The sequence below is a fragment of the Acanthopagrus latus genome, chromosome 14, assembly GCF_904848185.1.
Source record: "Acanthopagrus latus isolate v.2019 chromosome 14, fAcaLat1.1, whole genome shotgun sequence".
In the NCBI taxonomy this organism is placed as follows: Eukaryota; Metazoa; Chordata; class Actinopteri; order Spariformes; family Sparidae; genus Acanthopagrus; species Acanthopagrus latus.
The window spans coordinates 20,957,006-20,970,102 of NC_051052.1; the positions used below are offsets into that span (position 1 = coordinate 20,957,006).

At 41.5% G+C, this 13,097-nt stretch overlaps 2 protein-coding genes and 1 long non-coding RNA gene across 7 annotated transcripts in view; 1 reads left to right on the forward strand and 2 right to left on the reverse strand.

The window, feature by feature from the left end:
- Positions 1-1,701: 1,701 nt before the first annotated feature.
- LOC119032525 (tetraspanin-8-like) lies at positions 1,702-7,809 on the reverse strand. The gene is made up of 9 exons (XM_037121841.1): positions 7,685-7,809; positions 6,427-6,611; positions 5,667-5,909; positions 5,379-5,441; positions 4,575-4,670; positions 3,947-4,063; positions 3,209-3,256; positions 2,394-2,477; positions 1,702-2,307 (listed from the first exon to the last, which is right to left on the reverse strand). Exons 2-9 carry the CDS (start codon positions 6,478-6,480, stop codon positions 2,194-2,196), a joined length of 819 nt encoding a protein of 272 aa, XP_036977736.1. The 5' UTR covers positions 6,481-6,611; positions 7,685-7,809; the 3' UTR covers positions 1,702-2,193.
- Positions 7,810-8,389: 580 nt separating this feature from the next.
- On the reverse strand, positions 8,390-9,253 carry LOC119032549. The gene is made up of 2 exons (XR_005078922.1): positions 8,927-9,253; positions 8,390-8,768 (listed from the first exon to the last, which is right to left on the reverse strand). It is a non-coding gene; the product is annotated as an uncharacterized LOC119032549 (long non-coding RNA).
- The window catches only part of ptprr (protein tyrosine phosphatase receptor type R), a 28,867-nt gene continuing 24,531 nt past the window's right edge, over positions 8,762-13,097 (forward strand). For all 5 annotated transcript variants that reach the window (XR_005078915.1, XR_005078917.1, XR_005078916.1 and 2 more), the window contains exons 1-2: positions 8,762-8,973; positions 12,309-12,640. Coding sequence is in view for 1 of the 5 variants with exons in the window: in XM_037121734.1 (XP_036977629.1) it covers positions 8,892-8,973; positions 12,309-12,640 (414 nt within the window). In the remaining 4 variants the exon portion in view is untranslated. The remainder of the gene's footprint in view (positions 8,974-12,308; positions 12,641-13,097) is intronic.

The window sequence follows — 13,097 nt, forward strand, 5'->3', positions numbered from 1 at the left end:
AGATATCTCCAATAATCTCCACCACTTCAGTGTGTCACAAAGAGCAGCACAAGGTCTCCTGTTGCTCTTTATTTCACAGTTTAGTCACTAGGTCACATTCTGCATCAGAGCTGAAGAAGAACATCTATAAATTCATATGTTTGATCAGATAAAACAACATATTCTACTTTTACCTGCACTTTTAGATGTTTACTCGAGTACTGTTCATATCGGTGAATTAGGACTTTTGTATACTTTATAACACTTTGCTCCTCAAGACCTGTAAATACATTTTAAAGTGTAAAATTGTTGAAATCAACCTTTAGAGGGTGACATCCTGAAGTATCTGACATTAAACTAAAGAATCAAAAGTCATTATCTGGCAGAAAGGGAACGCCACCGATTTTACACATTCAAGTGTAAAAGAAAGTATTATAAAGTCTTCTGTGGCTCCAGAGGGAGAGACACAGTGGTAACTGGTGTCCCATATTTTTATATTTAATTGGAGAATATAAAACTTTTATGAGACACAATATTCCAGTTTGCACAGATCTGTCATGCGCGTATCACAGTTGGATGGTGTTTGACCTGGAAGAATCATAAAGGGTTAGTTTAGTGTGTAAACGGATCAGAAGCAGAGTTCTGCTCAAAAGTTAAAACTCTGCATGTCGATGATGTTTATTGTCCTCACTGTAACTGTCGACGTCTCACAGCTGCCTGATAACAACACAGGAGAGTCAACAGACTCCTGAAGTGAAGGCGTTCCCTCGTTAACAATCTCAGAGGGAAAGTAAAAGAAAGGAGAGAGGGATCACTGCAGGCGAACATGAATCTAACCGCAGATCTGAGGTGAGTTTACAGGCGGTGCGTCACTGCAGAGGAATGTGATCACAGCTGCTAATATAAAGAGACGAGCTGCTTGAAGCTGAAGCTCCGACTGTGGCAAAGTAAACATTCAAACTTTTATTTTCATCAACATCAGCTGCTGGTGTGTTTCCTCCTCTACAGTCACTCGTGAGCTTGTTTCTGCAGGTAAACAAAAGTGAAGGTACCAGTTTAGTGGTTTAAATGGTGCCTATACTCTCAGTCAGGGGAGGATTTCATCAGGGTTTGAACGTCTCTCTTAACTTTCTCTTCTGTGTGAATTAAAACTCAGCTTTTGTGCGTCAGGAGGACTGTGACGTATCTGACAAACGTTAAAGTCGACCTTTTATTCTTTTTTGTTTCCTGTGGCATGTTCTGGGTTCTTGTGCGTGTCAAAGATCTTGAGAGTTAAATAGGTCAAAGAAGCTCCTCTCGCCCACAGAAAACACTGCTCCTGAACGCCTCGTCAGTAGTCCCGCTTTTAATTCTGTGACTTTGTGACATCACAATACGTCGCCAATGTCACATTTTGCATAATTTATGCTCAGCAGCTAGTTTAGCATGTAAGAATTGATTCATCACAGCTGCTGTGTTGTTGTTAGCAGTGCTGGCTCAGGCGCGTATGAGCTGACCAATCAGAGGAGACTTAGTGTTCAGGAGGAGGAGCCTAAACAGACAGAGGGGGAATACAGAGCTGCTGTATGAGACAACTGATGGGTTTTTTGAGCATTAAAGCATTTAAACCTTTTCCAGTCTAAACTCAAAATAACATTATGAACCTGATATCAAGCAGAATGTCTGTACATGTTGTTAAACTCAGGTGAGGACAAGGAAAAGTCCCAAACACAGACAAGCAGACAGGAAGCGTTCAGGATTTATTGGTTAAATGTGAAAATACATTTTTACAAGCAGAGACAGAGTCAATATGGAAGACACTGAGACGTCACAGTTCATTCAGATGCAGGTGATGATGGGATGTGATACATTTACTGTACTGAGGTACAAATTTGAGGAATTGAGTACTTTCCATGCTACTTTGTACTTTTAATCAATTATATTCGTCTGGTCATTAGCAGCAGGTTAGCGTTAGCACAACCTGCTAGTTTCAGTGTGTATGTTCTGAGCTCAGAGGTTGTAGTTTGCTGTAGAGGCGGGATTTTGAAAATGTGCAGAAAGCGAAGGGACAATAATCACGTCTGAAATAGTCACCAGCAGCCTCCTTATTGTCAGTTATTCATGTTGAAACGTATCTCACTCTTCTTCTGAGGGTAAACATCACAACTCTGACCCTCGACGGTTCTTTACTTGCGATAATCGTCCTGTCGTCTTCAGCAGGAACACTGTGAAGCATCAGGGTTTTGTTTCAGTCTCATATGCCAGCAGGTTGTGCAGGCGCTGGTAACCAGGCGGCCGGTTGATGAACATCTGATAGATGATCAGTGACGACAGCACCAAGCCGAGCAGCTGCAGGGAAACACTGAGCTCAGTCAGGGAAAAACATTTGACCTATGAGTGCGTTTGCTAACAGATTACATTTCTTATTAACTCACCGTGAGCAGAAGCAGAGTGATCACTGAGCACAGTTTGATGTTAGCGTCTGTTGTAGCAGAGTCCAGCATGAGGGGGAAGCAGTTCTGGTGATAAGAAGAGACAGAAGTTCACCCAGTTATAGAAAAACATATTTCCCCCTCTCACATTATGACAATAACACATCCTGACCATACATGAGAGCACACTACACAATCCAAGAACACGATGTAAGCTAGCACCGAGCTGCTGTCCCTGCAAAGGAAAGGAGCGACCAGTTTCCTCCACCTGCTGTCTTTCATCAGACCTTTCACAGCGAGAGCAGCAACTCCTGTTCAACATTTGGATTACAACTTTCTCCTGCTTGTCTCATCAGCCAAGGAACCACCAGCACCTTTTCTTTAAAGACTGGTAACACTGAACCGGGCCTAGATTATACAGAGATGATGACCAGCCGGCACACTGTTGATGACAGATGAAGACCACAGCTTCTCTGACCACAGTTCAGAGCACAGTCATAATTCCTGAGATAGTGACGGCGCCTCACAGCGTTACAGCCCTGAGCCACAGCTTCAACAAAATCTAAATTCCAAGAACTGCAGAGATCAATTCCAGTAACATACAACTGCATTCATCCCAGTACTGACTGTGAGCAATAAGTCACTCACTTTTCTTACAGTTACTACAGACAACCTTGGATTTGTTAGCAACAGCAGACAAACTGAGCCACTCTGGATTCAGGACTTGCCAAACACCATGTTGTTTAGACTGAAGTGTGACTGGACGCAGACACCACTGTCATAAAGTGACTGATGGTGAAAGACTTGAGTCCACGGACCTGTCTGAAGACGGACTTCTTCTCCCTGACCAGGTTCAGCAGAAAGTTCTGGAAGGAAACAGAGAATTGATTTCTTTTTATCTTTGTATCCTGAAATGTAGTAACATTTTTATAAAGTCAGAATATTTTGTCTCTTGTTCTCTTCTTGTGTGTTTTATCATTTTATCACTTTATTCATGTAAAGCTCTTTGATTTTAAAAGTTCTGCATTAATAAAGTTTATTATTCTCATTATTATGACTTCTCTATTTGCTGTTTGAAGGCTTAAAGGTTAGAATCAGGTTTAGTTTGAGGCTCTCTGATAGACTTCCTGGTACTAACACAAGATCAATACTTGCTGATATGTGACGAGACAGTTAATGATTATTTTGTAAAGCTGTTCTTTCTTCTATTATGAGTTCTCAAACTGTTTATTCTTAAAGGGATTTTGTCTTTATTTCTTCTTATTCTTTATGACAGTGTTTTATGTTACAGTGTTTATTAAACTGAATTGTATCTGGTTTTGAACAGTTTTTAATTTAATGTTAATTTCCCTCACTCTTAGCAAACAGCAGCAGGCACAGATGTTTTAATGACATTCAGTATTATGTGTGACCAATAACAGGTTTTTAAAGATTTAAATCGTTTTTATTTTGTGCCAGTTTCCATCCTGCCTTGCTGCAAACACAATCTCACAACTGAACTTTCTTTGATGTAGAAAAAGTAGAATAATAATGATTTAAAATGTGTTTAAACTCACTCCGTAGTCGATGGTCTGACACTTTCCCTCCTCCTCCTTCTCCTCCTGGTTGCACAGACAGGAGTCGGGGATGTTCTGCTGCCAGTCCTCATAACTGAGCAGGCCACAGCAGTGCAGCTAAAACACCACAGAGGAAGAGGAGTTACTGCCCCCTGCAGGCTGCAGAGCTCGTGACACCCCACTCACCCTGTTGTCAGACTCTTAAAACACTAACTGATATTCACAGACGCGCTTAACCTGCTAGTGTTAGCAGCAGATGTTTGTGAACACTGAACCAGTAACCACAACATCACCAGACTCCCTTGACAAATGTTGTGATTTCAAGAGTTGTTTCATGAGGAGAAACTGAACAAACTTTATGAAACAGCTGCAACAAATTCTAACTCATTGTGTCCTTGTTGTAAATTCAGCATTAAACCAGAAGCTGAAGTTGTTTGTCTCCTTGTAAAAAGTGTCAGTTTGTGGCAGCATGTCTGTACCAGCCTGTCTGCTTCTGTGTCTAAAGTGCTAAAGTCTTACCTGCCAACATTGATCAGCTGTTTGAACACACTGTTTACACTGATTTCACCATTTACACTCCATTTATGAAAGAAGAAACATGTTATTGATCTAAACATGAGTATCTCACTGATGTCTGCAGAGCTTCGGCCTTATTCTTGACGCCGTCTGAAGCCTGATCCAGTGGAAGAAACGAAAGCCACCTTTCTTCCATCCGACTCTCAGACTGTAAACACACATCACAACAGAAACACGACGCCAGAGCTGCAGCTGATCATTCTGAGGAGTTCACATTTTTCTGTATTACATCAGTTACTTGATGAGTCTACAAGATTTCATCAAAAAGTGGAATATGTTCTAAAAATCAGACGCATGCAGATCCAAATGTGTGAGCAGATTGCAAAAGCCTTCAGCTTGGAGGAGACCGCTGAGGTCCAGAAAACACCTGAAATGGATCCTGGAAAAACCACCAGAAAAAGTCCAGGACACACCAGAGCAGGTCTTAGGAACACCTCGAGGTCAAGGTAAAACCAAAGCGGCCTTCATGGACAAGAGGTCCTGGAAACTTCAGAAGATGAACCATGCGAGGACTTCAGCTCTGGACTTTACACTGAGATACACTGTGTTGATCTTCTCATTTAACTCTTTGAAAAGCAAAAGCAGAGGTGCTAAACACAGCTAGTGCAACAAGGCTCACAGTCCGGTCTGCTAGCTGTGCAGCTAACTGGGCTAACAGCTAACGGCAGCTTAAACTAGCAGCATGTCATGGTTACTCCAGCAGTATGTTGCCCCTCTACCTGCTTTGAATTAGACGGGTGGTTAATTCTTACATACTGCACCTTTAATGTCATACTGACAGAGACACTTGCTAAGTTCTAGGTGAAATCATGTAAAAGAGAGTTTACTGCACGTTACTGTGTGTCAGGGTCGTTACCTGCGGCCGGGCGAAGACAACGAGGACCGCAGCGCCGATCATCAGGAGTATTCCAATGAGGTTCTGGAGAGGAAGAGAAACTGAGACCTGAAGTCACAAAACTAGCTGCATCAGTACTGTTATCATTAGATATTTAAGACTTTTACTCAAATGCTATCCTCATAGATGACTTTCACTTTCACCAAAGTGACATTTTAACAAGATAACTACTGTATCACTCAAGTATGAGTTATGGACAACACTGAAACGTGACCTGAACTGTAAGCAGTCAGTTCTGTGTGTGCTCACCACAGCCAGAGCCACCAGGTTCTCCTTGAGAGCTCCATAGATGCCCAAACTGGCGATCAGCATGGTAACAGAGCCAACAACATAAAGGATGATGGGCTCGGTTCTCTGTCTGTCAAACTGGCTAACAGAGAGTTGACTGAGTGCGTCTCCAGTATCAGATGGTGTTTTTTGTCTAACATCATTTCCTCGGCTGAAGTCGTCCAGTGATGGATACAGCCCAGCCAAGAATAATCCACCCACAATCTGAAACAATGGAGGAATCAGAGTGTTGGAAAAATCAATTTAAGATGTTCCTTAAGAGTGTCAGTGCTTTCCTCTCCGTTACTCAGCATATTTAAGATCAATAGTTATAAATGCTAGAGAAACAGTGAAAACAACAACTGTGGAAATGTTTTGGATCCATCCACTGACTGAACTGAGCCTCTTCAGCAGTTCTGCACCTGAAACCTTCCTGTGAGCTGAACTCAGGCTCCTGACATGATGTTCCTTAAATACTGGCACCTCTTATATCTGTGGACCCCATCTGATGTTTATGGTTAAGCATTAACTGATTAATCCCTGCTAAGAACGCTGATCAAACGTCTGATTTATCCCTGACTCATGGATGCACCTGATGTGATTCACCAGCAGAGGTCTCTCACATTCTATGTGTTGTCACTGCAAATCCTCCAGTGACATCATCACTGTTCTCCTGCACTTCTCAAAGAGCACATAGAGAAACAAATGCTTTGTATTTCTGATTTAAAATCCAGTTGCTCACCGGTAAGGAGATGTTGAAGACGATGTAGGAACGCCTGAGCCAGGGGTTGATCATGGTCGCTCTGCTGCTGAGAGCAGAACAACAGCAAACTGTTCAGTGATGCTGCAGAGAGCTGACTGTTGTTTGGATCAGGGAATGAAAGTGAAACGAGGAGTCGGGGGGAGTAAGATGATGGGCTGGGCTTCCTGTAACAGATGGGAGGTTAGGAAGCTCCTTAAGGATACAACATCCACTCTGATAGTCTTTAATGATCTATAACTGTCCAACAGTGAGCTGTCTGAGTCTCTCTCTCACATCTGAGGAGTCGACTGCTCTGAAAATTCAAACATTGGCAAGTTAACGCCAAAAACAAAAAAACAAGGCTTTAGTCCTTCTGTTGCCTGTGCCAGTCTAATTTTTTTGGAACCATTTTGGTGAGAAACCCCTCAAAAAAAGTATAATATACTACTCCTGGCCAACCAAAGATAGATTTCTTCATTTTATACTTTAGTAAAAATGTCTAATATTTCAGTGTTTGCAAGTAAAAAGCATGCATTGTCCCATAAAAACTACGATTGAAGTAATACATTAGAACTGATCCTTCACTTGCTAAATCTCCAAAAAATGCTATTAAAATTAACCTTCAGTTTTGAATAGTTTCAGTTTTTGAAGTGCTACATCTTGTATAAGCATTTTTATCCTATTTATGATAAAAAAGTATGTTTTTGCAGATGTAAACAACAACACTAATCTGATTTTTAAAAGTATATTGGTGAAATATGCAGGTAGAATTTGGTTATGATCTGGTAAATAAACATATCCAGGTTTCAGTTCCCTCTGCAACTTCAATTACATAATGTTAATAGTTTGACAGTAAAGGAATGTGATGTAATCACTGTTTACTTGTTGAAATTAAAGTCTGACATCAGCCAAACTTGTCAATTACATGAGGATGGACCAGAAATGACAAACAAAACAGTCAATAAACAGTAAATAGATAACACTGAGTGAAAAGTGGCTGCAGTTGATATCAAATGAGCTAAATACTTATTTGACTAACAAACCTCATTCATTTAAATCTATTCTTGACACTAACAACATGCAGAATGGCAGAATGGGCTGAACAGAAAACCTTAACTTTGTCGCCAAACTACATGAAGATAAAACAAACTTGTTAGCTAACTTTTAATGAGATCAATCAATTTATTTTCGACTTTATTTAAGTAACTGCTGTGTTATTGGTGGCTAAAGCTAATCACAAAGAAGCTAACTACCGTACAGGTATCAGAGGACAGTTGGCGATGGTGGCAGCCATTTTGAAATGGCGGCATTAGTATGTTTCAGGGTATCTATGGATAAAGTATAGCTAGCGGAGGCTGCGGAGTTGTTACTACTTCTTATAAACGTCTACCACCTCTTTTACTAATTTCATATAGATTAATCGGTAATTTAATGTTATCCCACTCCACTGCTCATAATCAAGGTGTGTATGATTGGACGCATGACAAACATTTTGCCTGCGGCATTTGGAGATGACGCAGCATTAGCATGTTAGTGGACATGCTAATTATGTAGCTAGCTGAGGATTACCAGTTTGGTATATCAGTTGTAGAATGTAATGTCAGTTCATCATACTTGTCATGAATGAATATTTAATTGACTGCAGTCACAGAGTGATGTGATATTTACCTGCTCGAATTAGCAAGTGCAAACATTTTCATGTGTTAGCATTGTGTTAAAGGCTATCGCAAATTAGCATAACCATGCAGATGCTAATTAGATATAATGTTAATGTAACTGTTTGAGGCATTATATCATTTACTGAAGTGGAGTATTTGACTTGTTGGTTGCTGGACATAGACATTTTGTGGGTGAGTACTGATGATTATTACATAAATGTATATATTTTATAGCTATTAATCAGTGTAGTTGGTTGATAAAATTGCTAGCTAACTTTACCTCTGACAAATGAGTCAAGAGAACATGGCGAAAAAACAATGTATTTATTCATATTGACACTTCAGTAGAAAACATGAATGTGGAATGTCAGTAGTGAAGATGTAAAGGATTAATCCTCCTCTTCCTCTCTACTCCACCACGCCTCTTCTCCCCACTTCCTCTCTGGCTCTTCATCATCACCAGCCTCCACCTGCCCCTCATCGCGCCACACACACCTCTCTGTCCTCTCTGAAGCACATGGAAAAAACCTCCTTCCCTCGGAGCTGCTGCAGCATTGTGGCATTTCCTCTTCTAGCCAGGCCGCTGTAGGACACCGAAGGGGCGGCGAAGGATCGTCGCAGGGGGCCGGTGTGTTGGAGCGGATCTCCGGAGCTCTGGCAGCGTCTCCTCCCTCACGCTGCAAGCTGCGGAGCCACAGATAGATGAGCGGAAATACACACCGTCTGCTCTCCTTGATGCACCACCACAGTACTGAGAGAAGCTGCAGTGGCCGATTTATTTCAGTTTGAGCTGCAGAGAAAGGAAGGATGAGCCACAGAAGAGGAAGAGGAGGATTTCTCACCATGTTCCTCGTCTTGTGTCTGATATGGACACAGCTGCTGGTCACAGGTAAGCGTCTGTTATCTGCATGCTGCCTCAGACCAGTAACACGATGGATTAGCTGTTATTTTGGCAATTAAATTAGAATTCCGGTCATTCACACTGTAAAAAATGACCAAAATAGCCGCTAACAGCTCCTCAAATTCGAGCTTTTGCTTGCGTGCAAACTGCACACGTGTTGCTCAGATAAATTAAGCAGATTAATCTCTTTAAATACAATTCCTACAATAAGATATTTCATGATATCTATCATCCAGTAAGCTCTAAATAATAGAAGCTCAAATCACAACAATATGGTTGTCTTGGTAATTGTTAGTGAGGTACAATCCTTCCAAGGAAGCTCTCACATGAATGTTCCAGTTTTTATATGCTGTATGTTCTCACTTGTGGTATAAGGAAAAGATCCCACAATGAAAATATGGTGATACTCTACTGGAATTCACCATAAACAAGCTTCTGAAGAAGTCAACATACCCTGATGAGCATCTTCATAATTCATTCATGGTTGAATCAGTCATCTTTACAAATAATCACAATGTGCCAAATTCACATCTGTTCGTCAGAACTGTGACAGGTCCAGACCTCAACATGGATTCAGTTTCAAACAATATGGAATTGATAGAAACTGTTATCACACTGAAGAAACAGGAGCTAGACAGTGTTTGCTTGGAAGGCTGAGACTGTTAGACAAGCGCTTATTTAAAAGTTGGCCGACTTTGTAAGATTTACTGATTTATTAGGTGTAAGAAATGTAAAAAATAAATAAATAAAAAGAAGCTAAATAGAGATACATCTTTTGGATTCTTTTTCAGCTGATACTTATTACATGCTTCTGATGGGTGATTGTGATAAGATAACAGATAATTTCACATTTTCCTATTTAAAAAATAGGTTTATGCCCTGTTGTTCCTTTAGGGTATAAAAGGATATGGTATAGTGAGCAAAACTGGATGATTTTACTTTTAACAACTCTGATAAAACTTGTAGACACTGTCCCTCCTCTCTGAAACTTTAAAAATGTTCCACACTTCTTCTTTTGTAACGTCACTGAAAGAAATTTGGCTGCATATTATTGACTCTCTATTGGATTTAATTTCACAGACACACATAAATGTCACATAATTTAAATATCCAAATAATGGGCTGATAATTTATCAGTCCAACATAGATCCAGCAGAAAAGTAAGTAAGTAGGTAAAAGGTCTGAGTTGATCAGTATTTCCCTACAGATCTCTTCTTGTAGTCAACAACCGCAGCAGGACGTTGACCGAAGGATTCAAAACACAGAAATGTGTTTTCAGAGGGCCGACATGTAAACAGAAGCTTATTTCTCCAACTGTAATATAAGAATAAAAGATTTCATGAAAGGCACAAACTGGAGGCTCAGTGTCCCCAATGAAACATCTGCACGTCAGTTCAAGTAGTATTCTTTAACACAGACGCGTTCAAAGCTTATGATTTATTAATGTATGTTATTAGCCACATAGCAGTAGATGAACACCATCATTTACTTGTGTGTGTGTGTGTGTGTGTGTTGGGGAGTGTGTTTCCCCACAGTGTTACCGGGTCAGCCCTCTCCAACGTCACCTGTGATTGGCTGACAGCTCCCACAGAGGCAAAGCAGGGCTGACTCGTCTATCCAATCAGAGCACAGCTCAGCTCAGTGTCATGCATAGCAACCAGGACGCTGTCGTTAGGGAGAAAAGAAGCCAGAGGCAGAGAGAAGCTGTGTCAGCTCCACAGTTCATCTCACAGGACAGATTCAGTCCACTGAAGCCTCCTTAACTGCTGTTTCCTGATGGTTTGAATTTAGGGCAGCTAGATAGAAAACATATATGTATTTATTTGAGTAACATCAGCGTCTGAACTGACTTAAAGCTCATTCACATGCAACCAAAAACCTTTTTAAAACATGAAGCTCACAGGAAGCAGTCGGACATATTTACACAACAGGTTTTTGGCAGAGATGCTCAGAGCTGAAAAAAAAAAAGAAATACTTGTGTCTTCAGCCTGGTAGACGGGAGTCAGAGGACACTGTCAGATATTTTCTTCCCTTTCAGTGAATTTTGTGCCAGAACCAACAGACGAGCAGTCTGTCGACTCAGACTGAAGCTGTGTGAGAAATCTCCAGCATCAGCGCTGCATCACTTAAATCTCCCTCAGTTCAGAGTGACTTTTATTAAATTGGCTTTAGCAGTCCAAAAAACACTGGTGGTCTATTGAGTGACTGGTAGAAAGTGCAGCTTTTGGTACTTCTGTGTTGGCTTCATTTTTCAGCCCTCGATGTTGCAGCTTAGTTTTATTTTTTTATTTTTATAAAAAAAAAAGCCTGCTAGAAGAATTGTTTCACAAACAATATCTGGTGATCTCAGTATGTGTTAAATAAACCCTGAAAATAAAATAATCGAATTAAAACCAACAGAGAGAAAAAAGAGAGTTAGTTTATATCCTCCATAAAAGGTCTATGTCTTTAATGTTTGCCAAATCACAAAGGTACATACTGTTATTGATTACTGTAAAGGGAAGATTAGCCTTTTATCATCCTGCCCACTGTAAATCAAGAAGTCTGGGCTCAGACCCAGCTGCTGAATGTTCTGGTCTGTGTTGTCTTTAAATAGATGGGCCCATCTCAGGTCTGTAGCTGTGAATGTAAAGCCGGATGCTGCCGCTTTTTTTCTTTCCTCTCAGGATAAATAAAGACTGAGAATGAATTATGCAGCGTTCATGTTCATCACGGTTGGCTGAGTTCAGTCGGTGTACAGGGGTTTCCTCTGTGCCTGCCTGCAGACTGATGAAAGCCTCCATCCTGACCAAAGATGCTGTGACAGCAGAGCAAGGCGGAGGCAGATGGGATCTCCTCATCTCTCATCTCTTTTACCACTGTCTCTCAGGGAGTCCTGCTGAATGTGCTGCATATTTAAAAGATTAGAGGACTGAGCTTCTGCTTCCTCTTCCTCACAGCTTTAAAGTCAACTGTTAGATAAATCTCTGCTTGATGTCTAAAGCGTGTCGAGGTGGTGTCTCTTTTCACTGATGTTCAAGGAAGGCTTTGACTAAACAGTCTTTTATCATGAGCTGCTCCTGTTAACCAGCCAGCTGTAAAGAAGTGATGCTCACTTTTTGTCCACCAGCCACATGAGTAGGGAATATACATTGTTTTTTCTTTAATAGTGTTTGGTTGGTGCATGATGCTGATTTTGTGCCATGCTACGCTAACGGTAACTCACCAGGCCGGGGCTAAACTAATGGATGGTTGTCTCGTTTGGGAACATTGGGAGGATTAAAAATAGAACAAAGCGTTTTCCTTCCATCTTTATCTCACCTAATTTCATCTTCTCTCCTCAGAATCGTCCTCTGGTGATCGCGAGCTTCGTCTCTTCCCTTCTCGTCGCCCCGGTCGTCTTCCTCCACCTCTGCAGCCCCAGCATGACTTGAACTCAGAGCATGATGTGGACAAACTTCCAGAGTCCCACCCCCATGGCCTCCACCTCCATCATCTTCATCACCACCACCATCAGCACCCAGCCAGGATGGCCAAAGTGATGCCGGCCACCCTGTTGGAGTCTCGGTTTCGTCAGGAGCCAGGCGGACAGCGAACACTCAACCTGCTGGCGCGACCGCATAATGAGGTGCATCCAGAGCACGCTGTGGTGTCTGCACGGCATCTGGTTACAGTGGTGAGTAATCTGATCCCTGATTGGGTGAGAGACATCTATATCAGTGTCAGACATCTATTAAGTATTGTTAAGTGTTTTTGCTGAACACAGGCTGGTTAATGTGTTGGGATGCATCAGACTCCAGTGATGCCAGACGTTTAAATCGTACAGTCTGACGCCCAGCTGAATAGAAATTTCTGGAAGCTGCTGTGAAAAAGCACTCCTGTGATCCCACCAAGTGTCTTTGATATGATGGTTTGATAAAGGAAGGTTGTGTTCTCCTCACAGAGGTTACAGAGGACCAACACTGAGGAGGTCAGAGCAGACAGACAGACAGACAGACAGTATGAAAAATGATGGATGAGGAGTTGCAGACTCCTCTGTTGCTATGGCACTGAGGAGAGATGCTGCACTCTCTGTTGCCATGGAAACACTAATCATGAGTGTGTGTGTGAGAGACCCACTTGCCTACACAATG